Source organism: Rhinolophus sinicus, linkage group LG03, assembly GCF_036562045.2.
Source record: "Rhinolophus sinicus isolate RSC01 linkage group LG03, ASM3656204v1, whole genome shotgun sequence".
Lineage (NCBI taxonomy): Eukaryota > Metazoa > Chordata > Mammalia > Chiroptera > Rhinolophidae > Rhinolophus > Rhinolophus sinicus.
The window spans coordinates 47639116-47656982 of NC_133753.1; the positions used below are offsets into that span (position 1 = coordinate 47639116).

Sequence of the window (17867 nt, forward strand, 5' to 3'; positions counted from 1 at the left end):
CATAATACCCCACAATCCTGCCAGCAGTAGGGACGACACAGCTGGCTCTGGGCCCTCTAACCACCTACACGAAGAGAAATACCGTGTGCAATCCACAACTCGCAATGTCCCAAAGATAAAAATAAGCTGCTTGCAATTTTATTTCTAGAAATTTCCCCTAAGGAAATAATTCAAGAGGGGTAAAAAGACTGGAGCACACATAAAGATTTTTATCATAACACAGGTTGTTTATGATGGCAAATAACTGAAAACAACCTATATGTCCAATGATGGGAAAATAGCTAAACAGTGAATATAGCTACGTGACAGAATATTATTTAAAAGCATAAATGCTCATAGCAGAGTCTATACACAATGAATCTCAACTAAAAATTATATACATACATAGATGAGTATGTAGTTAAAATGTGCTGAACTACAGCGAAGTTTTCATCTTTTATTTCTGCATATTGGATCTATAACACTTGAAAAATTAACTGAATAAATATAACACTGGGTACTGTAACTATAGGTCCAAATAGCCGGGGACGAGGAAGAGAATTACCTAGTCCTATGAACTGTTTATGAGATACAAGTAGGCAGAAAGTGCTAAGAGATTTGAATACAAGAAGTATGTAAAAAGGGAGTTTTCGCACAACTTAATATTCTCATTTTATTCAATATTCCTTAAAATAATGTACCCCTCACCCACAAAGACCGACAGTACTTACTAATTCTACAATTGCCAGAAGATGCGCTCACCATTGCTTGTTTCCCAGGCCATGAACAACAGCATTAGCCACTCTGGGAACTAGCAAACTTAAGCAACACCCAGGATTACGCTGTTCATTCAAACCTGCAACTTATTACATATTTTCCCTCATAGAAGAGATATAAAGATGATACTCAAGAAAAATAGGTTACATGCCATCTCCCGGGGCAATTTCCCTGCATATTAGCATTTTGCTTTGCCAAGTAGAATCTACTTCTCCTGAAACTGCAACTATACAGAGGAGGCCTCCCAGGTCTGCTTACTGCAAAGACTTCGTTATGGCGCTGGAATTCCTTAATTCCACCTCCTTAAGGATAAAGAACTCCTTCTGCCCAGTGGGGGCTGTGGGTAAAACCCCGGTGTATGCCTCTGTGTTACCTGGAGGAAGTTCTGGCTCGAGATGATGAGAGCCAGCTGGGCACTGAGGTCTTCTGCTTGGGCTTGGCTCCCTCTGACCCCCTGGACCAGCTGAGGGATGTGATCAGCCACTGCCTACAGGAAGCAAAAAAGTGAAAACTGAGCACACTTAGCATGGTGAATTACTAAAGCAGGATGAAAAATGTGCCAAGTGGCAAATGTTTTTTGAATGTGCTATCACTTGTGGGAGATGCCTGTCCCAGACCTTAAATTACACAGCACCTTTAGCCTGCTGGGTCCTGACCCACACTGAATCCTAACACAGAAACTTCGGGTACCCTTCTCCCACACATGCTCTATCTACCCTGTTGTCCCACAACATTCAACTCATGCCGATTCTCCATAATGAAGCCTTAACAGAATGTCCTCAGTTCCAACTCGCACCACCCAGACTCATTAGGGTTGAAAACTTAGAATCAAAGAATATATACACTTCACTGGAGGATAAACTCAAGTCATACAGTTCCATGGTCAGAAGAAAGTGGGAGCAGTACCCAACTACCAGCATATTTCAGCACTTTGATTTCTTACTTTGCTGGCATACATGCTGTCTGCCAGCTTTCATGTCACCATGGCTCCTCTTCCTCTGGTCTCAGTAGCCCTTTTCGTTTCTCAAACTGGAAAACCCAATGCCCAGGTTAGAGGAGAGAGGAACAGCGTCCGAGATGAGTCCGCTTTCACATGACCCTCTCTCACAGTGACCTAGGAGACCCGCCTTTCACCCTGTACCCTCCCACGTTTCCCCTCTGCGCTCACGCCCCATCTCGCTCCCAGACCCACAAAGCTTACAGCACAGTAGGCATCACTGCAGAGAGAGGTCCCAAGGGCATCCCACTGTGGTGACACATTGTTTTTTCAGGAGCCCGTTCCAGCAAGGATTAGAAAAATATTTCCATGAGGTTTTTCTCAGGTCCTCTCCAGGACTGTTGGCTTCAGAAATTTGGTCTACTTTCCCCTCTCCCACCTGATAAATAGTAATGCTCCCATTTCCTGACAGTGATACCCAGAGGTCAAGTATGTTCAGTCTCTTCACAAAAAGTGGAGGAGGGGTTTACTGTAATAGTTTCCTGGACATGAGGAGCATTTGCTCTCTGAGAAGGGGAAATGCCATTTTTCCATCCCTGTTGGCCGGTGAATCGAGCTCCTAGTAGTAAATCAACTCCCCTCCAGCAGGGGTCTGGTTCTCACAAAAACCACTTCTTTACATATACTGTCTGGAGGATGGGGCCCTCCTGCACCACTGCGGCTTCTCTACTAGGGTACACAATCCTCGATAGGGGCCTGACCTCAAAGAACCCGGAATCGGGACTTGGAGGGTCTGGGGTCGTTTCCCGCAGAAGTAAAGCTATTTCTGAAGTAGAAGCAGCAACACCCATCACATGTGAATCATTTCGTAGAGGAGATTTGCAAAAGGAGAGGGCAGTTAGCTGTCAGTACCCCAGGATAATCAAACATGCCTCTCCAGCCAGCTCCCACTGCTAAGTGCAAATACTTACAGAAGACCTCAGTCAGACATATTGCCAACACGTGGTTAATGGCTACACAATTAGATTTCATGTCTGGCACTATTCAGGGGTCTCCTTGGAAAGTCAACTCCCTGGGCCCTCAGAGAAGGCAACAAAGGTATTTACTATGCCCTTTGTAGTGTGTTGGCTTCAACGTGGCATAGAGGCCCAGGTCTCAGAAGAACAAACATGCAACAATAGAAAGCACGTGGTCACTGAGGCCAGACAGGATGAAATAAACCCTCGAGATGCAATCAGTGTAAAGCAGGAAATCAACTTGCTACAGTACAGACTGAATGCAAAGGCCCACCTCTCAAAGGGAGAAAGGTACTCTGGAAATTCAATGCTTCATTACTATTTCAGAGCCTGAAAATGGCCCTGTCATTGATCTGCCTTGATTCAATCTCTCAAAAAGAAAAAGAAAAACTGAATCTAGACAAAGGAAAAAACAATGCTGGGAAAGAACTGTCATATTCTTCCTCAATACAGCCATCCACTTAACAGACAAAAAAAAAAAAGGCATACGTGTGTGTGTGCATGCGTGTGTGTGTGTGTGTACACCTGGAACATGGGACCCGGAACAAACTGGATTAGGGGCCTGGATGATCGGTCTTAACCGAATTACCAGGGCACATGGCATTCTAATGAGATCAGGGTTATCTATAGCAGACCTGGCTCTGGCAGCCAGAACTCACCTTGCAGCTCTGAACCAGCTGCTGCTGGGCTGCGGGGTTCTTGTTGGACACGGCTGCATTCTGGGAGGCGGCGATGGTCTGCGTGGCTGCAGCGGCAGCCTGCTTAGCTGCAACCTGCAGAGGCCAGGGAGAGGAGCTGAACAGGGTTTGCATGTGTCCACACAGACATGCACATTTACATATGTCCCTTCTACTATAGGCTTGGCGTTGGATAGCTGCATGTGTAATTAGGGACCTCCAGGCACAGACTCTACCTTTTAAATACCACTGACGACCCTAACAGTGCCCTGTTATCTTCATTTGGCTTACGTTCCCTGGGACGAGTGATAAAGACAAGCACGCCTGAAAGCTCAAGTTCCATTATTCATTTGTCTTTCTCAAAAAGAGCAGGAATAATTCCAGGACCACAACGACTATGATAAGCAGCACCCAGTCTAAACGTTTCAGGGAAAAAACATTTCTCCCACAGCAGCACGGGCTGCTCTCCGGGTCAAGCGCACAGCTGGTGCCCACGACTGTCCTCTCACAACCCAGGAAGCCTTGGTTCAGGCAGGCCGGACGCTCCCGCCGGAGCACATCGTGTGACAGCTCTCATGCTTGTGTCCTTCCAGGAACAAGGAGGCTGGTTTTTCCCCAGAAGTCAGCAGACTACACTGGAGGGATTACACACTACCAAGGCAGGTTCTCGGCCTCCAACATCCCAAATTGTAGTGTAAGAGTCTCCTGTGTACGTTCGTGAGATTTATTTTTTTACAGTTTGTGCCTATGACTAATATTTTCTTTTTTCAGCATAAATGTTCTGAAAAATGACAGACATATTTCTTATCACTTCATTCCATACCTCTCTATCCAAGCCTGATCCCCATCTCCAGGCTCCCAAACTCTGTTTTTTCTGTTGGGAGCCCTGAAAGAATCCTTGCCTCCAACAAAATATATACATTTTTAGCTAAAGGTCCTTCCGGAATGTAGACACCCCTTAATGTCCGGGGAAAAAAAAAAAAGTCCTGGATCTTTCTCAAACAAATTTGAATTTTATTTAAGAATGTGAAACTCAGAAAAGATTTTGGCTTTCTGAAACCATCAACTAAAGCAAATTTTTCAAATTGTGTCCATGTGCCTACACCATGGAACCTAAATATAACAATGAACATAAACCAACATTTCCAATTGTTCTTAGAAAATACCTAAACCATTCAACTCTGTTGTTAATCTTGATTTAGCTTCCGTTACATGGGCTTTGCCTTATTAATCCAATTATTCTTTCCAATGACTCTTTGCAATCTAAAATAATGTTCACAAAATCAGCTTCTTTACTGACCTCCAATCGGTTGACAATTTTTTTCTTGATGGCATTCTGGGCAGCAGCATTGGTTGCCACCCGGAGACCTTCTGCAGCTTCTCTCAGTCTTTGCTGCTGGTCCTCATTTTCAGGGTTGGCTGCAGCTCCCTGAGAAGATGAAAATAAAGATTTTAAGCGTTCCTGGGGGGCCGCATGCCACAAACACTGAATTCACACCTCGAATTTTACTTTTTCGTAGCAATACAAAGTATCTGGAAGAGACAGCCAAATGCTTCAAGCAGTATTTTTATGATAAAGATGTCTCCTCTCAACAACGACAACAAAGTATCTACCAAGGGATGTCCCACAAGTGCACCGCAAAACAGTAGAAATCCAATGGTAATAATGAAACACATGAGATCATAGCCTTGGTTGTCCATATAAATTAACTTGTGCTCAGAAATCCATGATTTAAAAGATGTCAAGATAAATGCCCCCCTGCCCGTGTCTCTCAGAGAGAATTTTATTTTAATTGGCATGACTGACTACTGAAAGACATGTCACTGCTGAAAGATTCTCCTGTCCTGTAGCACTGGTAAATGTAAATGGGCTAAGATTACAGTGTCAAACAGGGGTGGAGGAAGCAGGGGGGGTCCGGAGCGCCACCCCAAATACTGTAAGGAAATATTGTTCACCAGAGACCATGTCTAGAAATTGCATTCCTAGAGAGCCTGAATTGGAAAGTGCAGCAAAGTAGAATGGGTACCCAACAGTCCTGAACTAATTGTTACTGAATTAAAGAAATTTGATGCCCCTATCTTGGCAGGGAGAGAGTAAGGTGCCATGCACAGCCCATGGCCACTTTTACTGTGTTGCTGTAGGTTCAAGTGTCTTAGGAATCCAAGTGGATTTGAATTAGATAGGTGGGACTTTGAAGCAGGGAAAGGCTAAATAAAGGCAGTATAGGGAGACGATGTGATTTTAATGCACAGCAATTCAACAGAGACTTCAAGCACATCCCACCTTCCACTCCTATCTGCAATAAAAGTGGCAATCCAGATTTTTCTCACAGGTCCTGGATGTTTTGTGACTAGTGCTTGATATATACCATGTTTCCCTGAAAATAAGACCTAGCCGGACAATCAGCTCTAGTGTGTCTTTTGGAGCGAAAATTAATATAAGACCCAGTCTTATTTTACTATAAGACCAGGTCTATATAACATAATGTAATATAGTATAACATAATACAATACTGGGTCTTATATTAATTTTTGCTCCAAAAGACACATTAGAGCTGATTGTCCGGCTAGGTCTTATTTTCAGGGAAACATGGTATAGATGAACAAGCTACATTCCACGAATATTTTAGGACAATATTTGCTCAGACGGCAGATGGTTTGGGCTAGCTTTGGATTCTTTCGCAAGCTTATGAAAATCATGTTAGTTTTTCTGGTCATCAGGTATTTATTTTTAAGCCACTCCTTTACCCATGTCCCAAGCAGCACACCAGCTTTTATATTTTGAGCAGCAGGAAACCACTATTTCCTCCCTTTACACCGATGTGGGTGTTCGGGTCCTTCCTGAACAATGTCTTTGTTCTGATGATTGTGTATTAGATACAGGGTACTAATCTTGGCCTGAAATCTTCATTTGATTATGAAACATTCTTTTTCTGCACATTAAATACTATATTCTTTGGAAGTCTAAGCATTTTACATTCTTTAGCTTTCAATAAAATTCAGCAAATTAAAATACTGCCATGAAGACAAAGTTACTTTTAACCAAAAGTTAAAATAATTTACAAAAACAGTTAATGTTGTCTCATCTAATAGAAATAATCAGAAATAACAAATATTTTAAAAATAAGTTTCTGGTAACTCGTACATTCAGTGAATTGGTCTGGGGAACTCTGCATATCTGGAAACAAATGTGCACATCAGTCCTACCTTGGTCCTGGTTATGTGATAGTAGGCTTATTCGTTTTGAATTTTAATTTTCTCATTTGTAAAATGAGGGATTGATTCAATTTTTCACAAAAGTTCTTTGGGAAAAGAACTTTTGCGAGTCTAGTAATTTTTGTGAACATAAGGGTTTGCTTGAAATAGCTTTGTTTAGCCTTACAAGGGAGGAAACAGAAACAAAACTAATAAACACCATAAATAAAATTAACTACTATACAAAATGAAACAATAACCCTAATGTGTATGTTTTGCTAAAAGGGATGGTTAAGAGCAGAGTTTCTTAGCTGAAACAGGTATCAGGGGACAAAGGAAGTTCAGACCCTGCTCGTCCTTGAGTCTCTCTTCAGCCCTACCCATGATGAATCTCAAAGAACTCTCAGTCCCTCAGGTAATACAACGGTAAGTCGACAGGGAAGGTCTCCATGGTTCACTGCATGGCACAATACATTTTAAAGGAAGTAATTCATATACTTGGTTGAGACACATTATTTCTATTAAAGGCCAGGGAGATAGGATAAGATGTGTGGATGTTTAACGGATCTTAAATGCATAGAAATACATTAAACATGTTATCTTTTGGGTATGAAGCTGATGGTGATTTTTGTTTCCTTATTTATACTTATCTGCATTTTCTACTAATTCCATTAGAAACGTGCTAGTTGCATAATAAAAACAACGCAAAAAAATAAAGCTTTATCCATTACCCATTTTAAGCAGTTCTCACCCAGAGGTAGGCATCAGAATCTCCTGCGGAACTTACACACACACACACACACACACACAATCCCACCAGTGACCTTGTGAATCAGGATCTTTGGGGTGGAATTGAGGCATATGCACTTCAGTATGTGTCACAGGGGGCTCTGAAACAGAGCCCTGGGTTAAGAATCACTGGCTTTTAGAAGCATCATGATATACACAGCACAGCTGTCAAAAAGCACAAAGCAGACTCTAAACTCTTTACTCAACCGCTTCTATAATGTATTAAATTGCTATTGGGATTTGAAGAACAGTGAGGTAGAAAGCAGTCTACTATGCAAAACCTTAGTAACAGTTTAGTTGAAAAGTCAAATAGAGACCTAAGTAACACTAAGGCTGCAGGAAGAAAACAGGTGTAAGTGAGTTTACTGTTGAAAAAAATCTCAATTTTAAGTGAATCCCCATTTTCAATAAAGCGGATGGTGACGGCCCAATGGAAAAAGAGCGCTCACTAAGCAGGGACTTTGTTGTCTGTGGCTGAGTCAGCACCACCCCTGTAAAGAGCTTCATTCCTATGTTCTGTGACCTTCTCCTTCCCACCTGAATAAGGTTAAACATGACAAAGCCAGCTAGCTTTTAAACAAAGAAAAAGTGTACACTTGGGTGACCATTCTCTACCCTGATGGTACCTTCTAAATCCTCACCTTGTAATTAATAACACTCACTTTTCAGTTGAACAAATCCAATGTAATAATACCTTTGCAGCTTCTACCATGCGAGCGGTGGAGTCTGCCAAGAGTTTTGCCGCTGCCAGGAGCTTCTTTGAATTCTCCATGTCGATTTCAGCTTCTGCATCGGACCTCATGGCGTTAACAAGGTCTGAGGTGGCCTGGGCCAGCACCCGGGCCTGGCGCACCATTTCACCTAGAGGGGGGGATGGAGGGTGTGGTCTGTTCAGCTGCTTTCTAAAGGGTGGGTTAAAGCTCAGGGGTCAGCAGCCTTGTCTCTACACCCTGGCAGGAGACAAGGAAGCCCCCATGCTCTATTCCTAAGCAATGCAGCCCAATTAGATTCAGAACTGAAAATATTCCCTGAGGCTGCCAGAAGTCTATGCCCCAAACACATCCAAGTTCAGTCTTTAACTATGAGAAATAAAAAGGACACAAGTGACCAAAGAGGAGCTCTTAATAAAAAGAAGGCAAAGAACAAAATTATGTGCATTTACCTATAGTAAATTTTACCTGTAGTAAATACTTACATAGAAAATATTAATTATCTAACATCAGGAACTGCTTACGCAAAAGCCCCTAAAATATGTTCTTTATTTTGAATTAATTTGAATGCTATTTAACACCAGATAAGTAGTGTCACATAATCTCCTATGGTTGTGTCATTTGGCTCTCGCTAATAGGAGCACAGACCCCAGTTTCATGTGCAAATGCTAAGTTTTCGCTAGCCATTTTCTCACCCTATTCTCCCCAATACTGGTTTTGATCTTGTTATTAGTAATTGTTTGATTATATTATGCCTGTGATTTTATTGAAATCTATTTCAACTTCCTTTTGGGGGTGATAAGGGTATAAGAGCCAACATTAAAAAGAAACCTACTGAAACGTAAGGGATTTCTCCCTCTCCCAACAGTCGTTTGAGAAGAATGCTGGCGCACTCTAACATTAAAGGTAAACAAAGAAAACGCTTTCAGAGAAATCAAAATGTACTAAATTCAAGGTATCCTGGATTGGATCCTGGGACAGCTGAAAGGACATCAGTAAAAAAAACTGGTGAAATCCAAATAATGTCTGTACGTACCAGTGCTAATCTCCCAGTTCTGACAAATGGGTTAGAAAGATGTTAAAAATCTGGGAAACTGGGAAGGGGAGATGAGAACTCTGTATTACCTGTGCAACTTCTCTATAAATCTAAAGTATTCCAAAATAAAAGGTTTATTAAAAAACAAAAGAATAACAGAAAAATCCAAATGTGTGGAGCATTGCTATTTTCTTAAATCATTTAAGAAGGATACAGAAAAGCACAAGGCAATTTTCTTAAAAAAAAATACTTCTTATAAAGTATTGCTCTGCACTGATGAGCAAGTAGGAAAACAGACCTCTAACAAACTACTGGTAGGGGTGCAAATTGTGGGATCTTTCTGGAGATAAATTTCACCGACACATTTAAAATAATGTATGTAGTTACTGGCCCAACAATTACACTGGTAGGAATTTACCCTACATAAACCCCCAAAACTAAACCAAAATATGAAAATATTTTTATTTTCTTTTGTTTACTGAAGCATTCTTTTTGTAAAAGCAAAAAAAAACAAAAAAAAACCCCGAAAAACCTGGAAACCATCTGAATGCCCATTAAAAGATAACTGGTTGAGTAAATTTTGATGTATCTATTCAATTGAATACTATACTATGCTGCCATTAAAAAGATTATTGTACAGGTTGACATGAAAAAAGTTTCTAATATATATTAAGTGAAAATGGTTGCAAAAGAATATGTAGGACATAGTTCCATTTATATGTCAGAAAAAGGTGTTATACACATACACATTTATGACTGTAGGAAAATCAACAATTTCTGGACAGATAAAACAGAAATTGGTAAGTGGTGAATTCTGGAGATTTAGATAGGATAGTGATGAGCTGGGTCTAGGTAGACATACTTTTTAACTAATAGACTGAAAGTTGCATTGTATATATTTTAAATTTTTCTGTATATGACGATGCTTGACATTTAATGAAAACCTTGCTGGTTGGAGAGAGACTGACCCTCTGGGCTAGCCAATTCTTAAGGACAGCAAAGGGTCCAGCCAGGAGCATGCCTTTGATATGGAAACTAACCGGTCCTGAGCCATACCTCCTCTAAATAGCCAGGAGGCAATATTCCTGTGCCTTAGTCATCCCAGGGCCAGGTACTAGGTAACTAGGGACAGCCCCTACAGTGTAGAGCCTGTTGAAATTACTCAAACCAACCAATCCTACACTGTTCACCCTGGCCTGCCCTGCCTTTCCCATGGAAAACTCAAATAAAGGCTACAGCCTAAACTCTCCCCTCAATCCTGTCTTCTGCCATTGGACCCAAATCTGACACTTCCCCTCTGACCGCGTGTAGCATGTGGTGATTCCATCTCTGAGACCTGCGAGTATGACACACTTCCTTCCAAGCCTCATTTCTGCTTCCTCCTGTGGCTGTACTGACTTACTATACCATATCCGACATAGACATTCTTAGCACAAAAGAGATTTACTGTGAATCTGAATTATTTTTTTTAAAAAAACAAAAAACAATTAGTCAACTTTAATTCTCTAAGTGTTGCTGTGAATGGGCCCATGCAGAGTCTTCCTTATTTTTCCCAGACTCAGAGAGGAAGCATCTGACTGAGGGAGATGAGAACTTGCCCTTGCCAAGGCAGCCATCACCTTTCTTACCCTCACCCTCAGGAAACCCCAAACTGACCATCCACCCCCTCACCCCCAGCCCAACCCCTCACCAGCATCGCCCATGGAGCTGAAGATGCTCTCGGTGACACACATGATGGTGTCGGTGGCCTGGTCGTAGCGGCCAATGGGCTCGCCTCGGCTGGCAAATTGTCGCACGTGCTGCAGGAGGTCGTGCAGGGCCTGGCTGACCACGCTGGCCGCTGCGCTGACCTGCTTCAGGAGCTCGCTGTCATCAGTGGCTGCCTGGCAGGCACGGACGCAGTTCTCCACTGAGCGGTCTACCAGCTTCCCCGCTTCAATCAGCTGCTCCTGGCACACGGGGGAGCTAATGGTGGGGCTCACCACCTGAAGCGAGACAAGAGCGGGTCTGGGGCACCACGAGTCAACGCCTGGCTCCCAGTGTGCACTAGTATTTCCACGAAGTAAGTCCCTTTCTGCGCTAGGTCTCAGCTCTTTACTTAGAGGATCTGGAATTAAACTAAACCATCACTGGGGTTTCTCACACTTCCGTACTTCACTTTATCTTTGTGATTTCAGATGCCTGCTAATTTTTGTCTTCCTTAGTGATACATAACAAATTATACTACTGATTACTTCTATAGAGAGAGATTTCCAGTATTGACCAGTTATACTGGAACCTCTGAATCAAGTCTTCTGAGCTAGGATAACGAGACTATCTAAAATAATTTTATTTTTTTTCCCAGAGACACCTGGAATTCTGTTTCATGGTACTTTAAGGAACAGGGGGATTCTGTCATTTATCTGTGGATACAAGGAGGGTGGAACAGGGAAAGCAGGAGGGAGACAATCCAGGACTCCTTTGACTGATGCTGTAAAACCTCCCCTAGTATAGAAAACACCAGGCTGAGCTAGCTCATGGATCTCTACAGTATGTTACATCATCCAGCTGAGAAAAGGACACCTCTGATCTTCTGATGCATCATCTCAGTGAAGACTCATGTGGTTGGAGTGGAAAGGGTATTTGAAGTCAGACAGGCCTGAGTTAAAAAACGTAGTTCTCCCACTTACTATTTCTGTGGTCTTACGCTATTCACTAATATCTAGAGGCCTGTTTGCTCTTCAGTAAACTAGGGGTTATGGTGCTTAAGGAGGTGAAGTATGACACACAGTGTACATCCCAGCTGGCAACAACCCTCATTACCCTCACTCTAACACTGTGCAGTGGAGGAAGGACCGTCATAAATTCTGTGGGTTATTTCTGAACCCATTTATAATGTTGACAGCACAATGCAAGAAACCTTTCCAGGCATGTGTAAATAAGACACACTGACAAGTCCAAAGGGGAGACACGGCAATTTGCACATAGAAATGGCAACTAGACACAGAAGTACCACTGCCCGAGGACCTCAGCAAAGCACAAATGATAAAAGTAGAATTGGGCAGTTTATTCTAAAATCTGTCGTGTCACCTAAAAAGGCACCTGAATGAAGCCAGCTCTTAGCCTCAGACAATTTTAACAAATTCTGCCCCTGCTTCCCCCCAATCAATGACCACAGGCAGATAAGAGCATGGGACATGTTGCAGAAAGGGCCAGGGGGTCCAGATGGCTTACCTTGGCACATGCCACAAGCTGGGAGGTGGAGAGGGCGCACTGGGTGGCAGCTGCAATCACCCTGTTCTGTAGGACTGTGTCTTCAGCTACCTGGGCAACATTCTTTGCTTTCAGGACCAACATGGCAGCGGCATTGGCAACAGCTTTGGCCAAACTCATTAAAACGTCCTACAAAAAAGAAATTTAAAAAACCCCTAGTCATTCGTTTTATTTCTAATTACCCTTCACAGCCTGAAAATGAAATGTGGTATCCACTTAACCACTTCACTAGAATTCCATTTAACCTTTCTCCCTTCAGTACTGCAGAATCATATTTTTCCCCTGAGTTTCCTGAAATGTCAACTTTGGAGCTAATTAAGGAAGAAGACACATCCTAATAACATGTCCTCCCATACATTCATGAAGTAGCATAGGTTTAAATCTAGAATAGGTTAGATTGAGGAAACAGTTTTTATTTTAACCACTGAGGAACATTCGTGCATTTATCCGATACTGAGAGTTTTGACCACGTCTCTTGAATGTGGTCGGTGTGGTGCGTCAGGGAAAAGCTGAAAATGTATCCAGACGCGGCAAAGACTATGCACTATAGGAAGGCTATAATTCATGGCCTCCAAGTCATCAGGCCCTACTGTGACTTGAAAATGTATCTCTTGGATTTCTCCTTCACACAAGGATCCAAGTGATCACCACAAATTCAGCCACCTCTTTGCCTCCAGAGGGCAACGTTGGACATGCACAGACAACACCTACAGCTAAAGAGTTAAGGAATACTCTGAACGTTAAGTTATTCTCAGTGTTCTGTAGCCTCCTGCATAGAGATTAGATTATTATGAGAAGTGGGAAGGGAGCCTACATAAATAAACTAGCTACAAGCTGTGACCTCACTGAAGATGCAAGGAGCTTGGAGCCTTCAAAGATCAGTTTATGCTTTAACTCAACAAAAAGGCATTCTGCCTGCAGGATGGGAAGCCTTTGATTTAGCCCACCAGCTTTGTCACCCAACTGTGTGACCTGAAGAATCACCACTGTTACATTTAATTTACTTCGTTGCTTTTAATATTGAATGTAGTTTATTTGGTTTGGAATTGCCTTCCCAAACATATCCCAAACACATGAGCCATTTTTATTTTGAACAAACATGTGAAGGCTTTCTCCCAGAGGAAATGTGGTCAGAAGTCTTTATTAGTAATTCATCAGATAATAATGAAAAGCACTTTTGATGCTGAATGCAAAGGGCACCCACAGAGTCTTTACAATAAGATATCTTATAAGAAGATAAATTGGAAAGACTGCTCAGATTGTACAATTTTACACAGAGCAAAGACTGTATGCTATCCAGGCAAATCAGAACCAGCGAAGCAAGTGGATTTTAAAGTAGACAAAACCAGTCTTAAAGGAACAGTTCAGTCCAGTTTGTTGTTTTAGGTCTCTCATGTTTACTGAATGTCCAGGGAAAAACCAAAGCATCTGGTACCAAAAGTTGAAGATGTCTTTGGGATGCTGCACAACTTTTAAGGAATTGCTCACAACACGGCCTACAAGGTTACAGTTCTTGGACACCTGTCTCTCAAAATTAAATGAAAACAACTTGAATGTCACAAATTGTTTTCCAAAATGGGTCACAGTCTTCCTTTACTTGATATGAATCCATCTTTTCACGTAAGGACCAAGATCTGGTCATATAAATTCATGATTGTTCTGAAGGGCTTTGCTAGACTCATTTATAGAAATCCTGTTCTTCCTATTAATTTTGTGCAAAACAAAATACAGTTAGAAAAAGAACGTGATACTACAGTACAGTTGCTGACAGGGCCTTTGTCAAACTTTTCAACAAGACCACTATTATGTAGCCTGTGTAAAATAAATCTTTGTTAAGTCTGGGAACACGCAGTACATTGAGGACCCAAGAAAAGCTCTGAGATAGGATCTCAAGAATCTGAAAAATAGAGAGTAAGAAATCCACTGTCAGTAAGCCAAGGGCTACTCCTAACTGGAGACGTTGCGGGATCACCTTACTGTCCTAGTGTTTACCGAGAGAACTTACAGAGATGGAAAACATTTGAGTCAGGCGTTTCCCTGGTAAGAAAGCCTCCGCGGGACAGTTCCCTGAACCTGAACCTGCTGCCCTTCCATGTCCCAATAGAAACAAACTTTAGGAAGCAAACTTTGCATTTATGTGATCAAAACAGTCTGTCATAGGAAAAAAAAAAAGGCAAAGTCTTCAAAAATACCAGGATGAGATGTCTTAAGGAAGAACTGTGACTTTCCCTTCAACCTTCCCTAATTTGGGGAAACCAATCATCTTTTTTGAGGAAAGTAAATTGACCACTTCAAGATGATTAAGCCTCGTAAATCAACAGCTGAATCTCGTATTTACCTGGTTCCTAAGTACCGTGTTTCCCCGAAAATAAGACCTACCCCAAAAATAAGCCCCAGTTAAGATGGTCAGCCAGACGGATGCATTTAGTACGTTATGACGATGTTCCAGAAGAAGATGACATGACTGTATTTGAATAAATGTAGACTGTGTACATGAAAAAATAAGACATCCCCTGAAAATATGCTCTGTGTCTTTTGGAGCAAAAATTAATATAAGACCTGGTCTTATTTTCGGGGAAACACAGTAGGTACTGTCTACAAAGAATTACCTGCTCTAACACAAAAAGCAAAGACCAACACTAGGGCAGCGTGGGGACCTGGCTAAGGGAAGTCAGGATGGGGACACAATTAGCTTTGACGTAGTGGGATATATTTATGTGGTCTGCAGTTCAATCTCTTTATAGTTCTAAGTGGCCATCTCAGCACAGAAGTGGCTTCTGGGAACACTGTATTATGGTGTCACCCTCCACCATGACATGAATGTCCAAGCATTGGGTGTCTTCCCGCACCGCAGGACATGAATGAGTCTGACAGCCCCAGCACCACACGTATGTGGAAAGCAGAGGAGAAGCAAATGCATCCATGGATGAAGGTGCATGTTTCACAGATCATGTATGATCATGTATTAGTGTAACGGATACATCTTGCGTTGATGAAGTTTCGTAGTTTAGATGAAATGGCATGCAAAACTGTGACCCATGAAGCAAGACACTTAAATGCCAGCATAAAACTGAATGGTCTTTTTATTCTGAATTCTGCAGAATTCCCCAACAGTGAACTTGACATAGGATTTGGAAAAGGGCGTCTTCCAGAGAACCTGGGCTCGAACTGTACCAATTTAATGAGAATGTACTGATACATTACTTGCAAAATTAGGATTTAAGAGGAGGAGAAAGAGGAGTGAAGGGCATCTGACCGCAAGTGTGGGAGGAGAGAAGCCCATCTTAGCTTGAAGCTCCCAGCAGCAGGCCTGGCACCTCATTTGTGGTGGCTGGCAGCAGAGGCAGACAAGTTGAGATTTCTGTCTGAGCTGGCAGTGCCTCAAGCCAGCTGTGAGTAGTGGCTACAGCTGTTCACCAGAAGACAAACAGCACATGTCCTTGGTATTGAAAAACAAGGGTGACAAAAAAAAGACTTCTTCACCACACCTGTGGCTGTGGATGATGCAGACAACAGACCCAGCTCTGAATGTAAAGGCAAGTCTGTGCAATACACAGGTGTGCACACGTTGTCACTCTGATATGTGCATTCTAGAATGATGCGATTAAAAAATGCCCCCAAGTCGGTAAAACAAGACTGGCCATGAGTTGATAACTATCGAGTTTGGGTGGTTAGATACAAGGGAGTTTATGATATTACCCCTCCACTTTTGTGTTTAAAGAATGTCCAGTATGTTGACCAAAGAGAACAGCTAAATTAGTGCTTTATAATCATGGTTGTAAGTGAAATGAGCTTTCCAATTAAAAAAAAGATATATTTTTAAGTAACACACAAAGACCTCATCCCCAAGATAATCCACCTCAGTCTTATTCTTGACGGCTTCAGGAAGATTTGGTTGTACATTCCATTCTCCCTGTTTGGGTCTAGACCATCATTTAGGCTCTTTCCCAAGATTATGGACGGCAAATATCTTACTTGGAATCGCTCATCAGTCTCATTTTCTCCAATCTGTCTCAGAAGATCTCCACTGGCTTGTCCAATACTTCCAGCAGCAGTCAAAACTGTCTGTCGAGGCTATGCGCAAAGAACACACATTGATTGGAAAGAAAGAACACTTCCTCCACAGTGCCAACGGACACAGCAGTATATAGAGAGAAATCCTATGGGACTGGCTCCTTCTGCACCTAAATGAGAGTCTCCAAGTATCTGCCAGACAGGAGACATAAACGTACTGGTGACATTTGTGCAAGGAAATGCCTGATTTCTCACACACCAGCAATAGGTGGCTGGATTTGAAATGTTCAACTAATGAGTCTCATTCAGCTGGCAGGAAGGCGATATGTGTTTTAAGAAAAATAAGGGGCAAAACTTTCATCCCCTTTAAATGTGTATTTGACAAGTGTGTTAGTTTCTGAGATTGCACCTATATCAAGTATGGGGGAGGGAAAGGAAGGGAGGCTTCCTACTAATGGTTTCATCAGTGTCGAAGGTTGAACCATAGATTCTCTAAACTCTACAGCGTGGTAACATGCCCCATCAAGATGGAAGGAACAGCTCAGGCAGTAAGAGCCCCATGGTACTCCAAGTCTGCACCCATCTCATCAGAACCTGAGTGACTACTTGCCCTAAGAGCTCACCTCTCCAGAAGTAGGCTGCACAGCTTTCAGCAAGTCCGACACTGCCCCAGCGAGGGTCCTTGCGGCTCTGAGCAAGTCCTCCCCACTGCCCACCTCATCGTCCATGAGGGCCGCCAACAGCTTCACGCCCTTGGACATCTCCGTCAGGTTGGAAGAAATGGTGGTGATTGCACATCCCACAGCTGTGTAGTCAGTGTCTGCAGGGTCACCTGGGGTAGAGAAGGACCATCTCCATCAAAGGAGGGTGCTGATGGGTGAGGAGAGCCCAGGTGGGCAGGAGGTAAGTGGCCACACTGCAGCAGTGGTCACCCACCACTCTGCAGCAATGGGACACAAAGCACTGCATGTGCATAGTGAGATGGACAGCTCCCTGTCCCCAAGGTGCTGCTCTTCACAGGGTCCTTTGACCCTGAGGCCTCTTCCATTGAAATACTGAGCATAAGCACCTTTAACATTCCAAAGGAAGTCCCAGCATATCACGGCCCTTTTGATTGGGCTGCTGTCAGCAGCTTAGGGAGGTCGGCTCGGCTCCTGAAACACTGTAATGCTGCACGTTGAAGCCAAGATATTTCCTGGCTCTCACTTGACAGAGCAAGGCGGGGAGTCATGCTGTGCCAGAAGAGACTACTGCTGGACGAGACAGAAAGAGGCACACATGACGGATTGAGTCACTCAAAACCATTTTCAGACCGTAAGCTCCCAGAAGGGAGAAACTAGCCTCAATGTACTTTGAAGTATGTCCAACATATTGATGAACAATGAGAAGGGCTTTAAAAAGCTACATAAGTGCTTTTTAATGATGATGCATGATATAGACACAAAGGAATGAGATGTTCCCCACATTTCTCCTGGGTCAGTGGGA

At 42.7% G+C, this 17867-nt stretch overlaps 1 protein-coding gene across 8 annotated transcripts in view; it reads right to left on the minus strand.

Annotated features, from left to right (window-relative positions):
* Positions 1-17867, minus strand: part of TLN2 (talin 2) — a 410543-nt gene that overhangs the window by 124493 nt on the left and 268183 nt on the right. For all 8 annotated transcript variants that reach the window (XM_074327637.1, XM_019755358.2, XM_019755362.2 and 5 more), the window contains 8 exons: positions 17006-17214; positions 16344-16442; positions 12330-12497; positions 10807-11101; positions 8065-8231; positions 4687-4815; positions 3369-3482; positions 1130-1243 (listed from right to left, as the gene is read on the minus strand). In XM_074327637.1, coding sequence (XP_074183738.1) covers positions 1130-1243; positions 3369-3482; positions 4687-4815; positions 8065-8231; positions 10807-11101; positions 12330-12497; positions 16344-16442; positions 17006-17214 — 1295 coding nt within the window. The remainder of the gene's footprint in view (positions 1-1129; positions 1244-3368; positions 3483-4686; positions 4816-8064; positions 8232-10806; positions 11102-12329; positions 12498-16343; positions 16443-17005; positions 17215-17867) is intronic.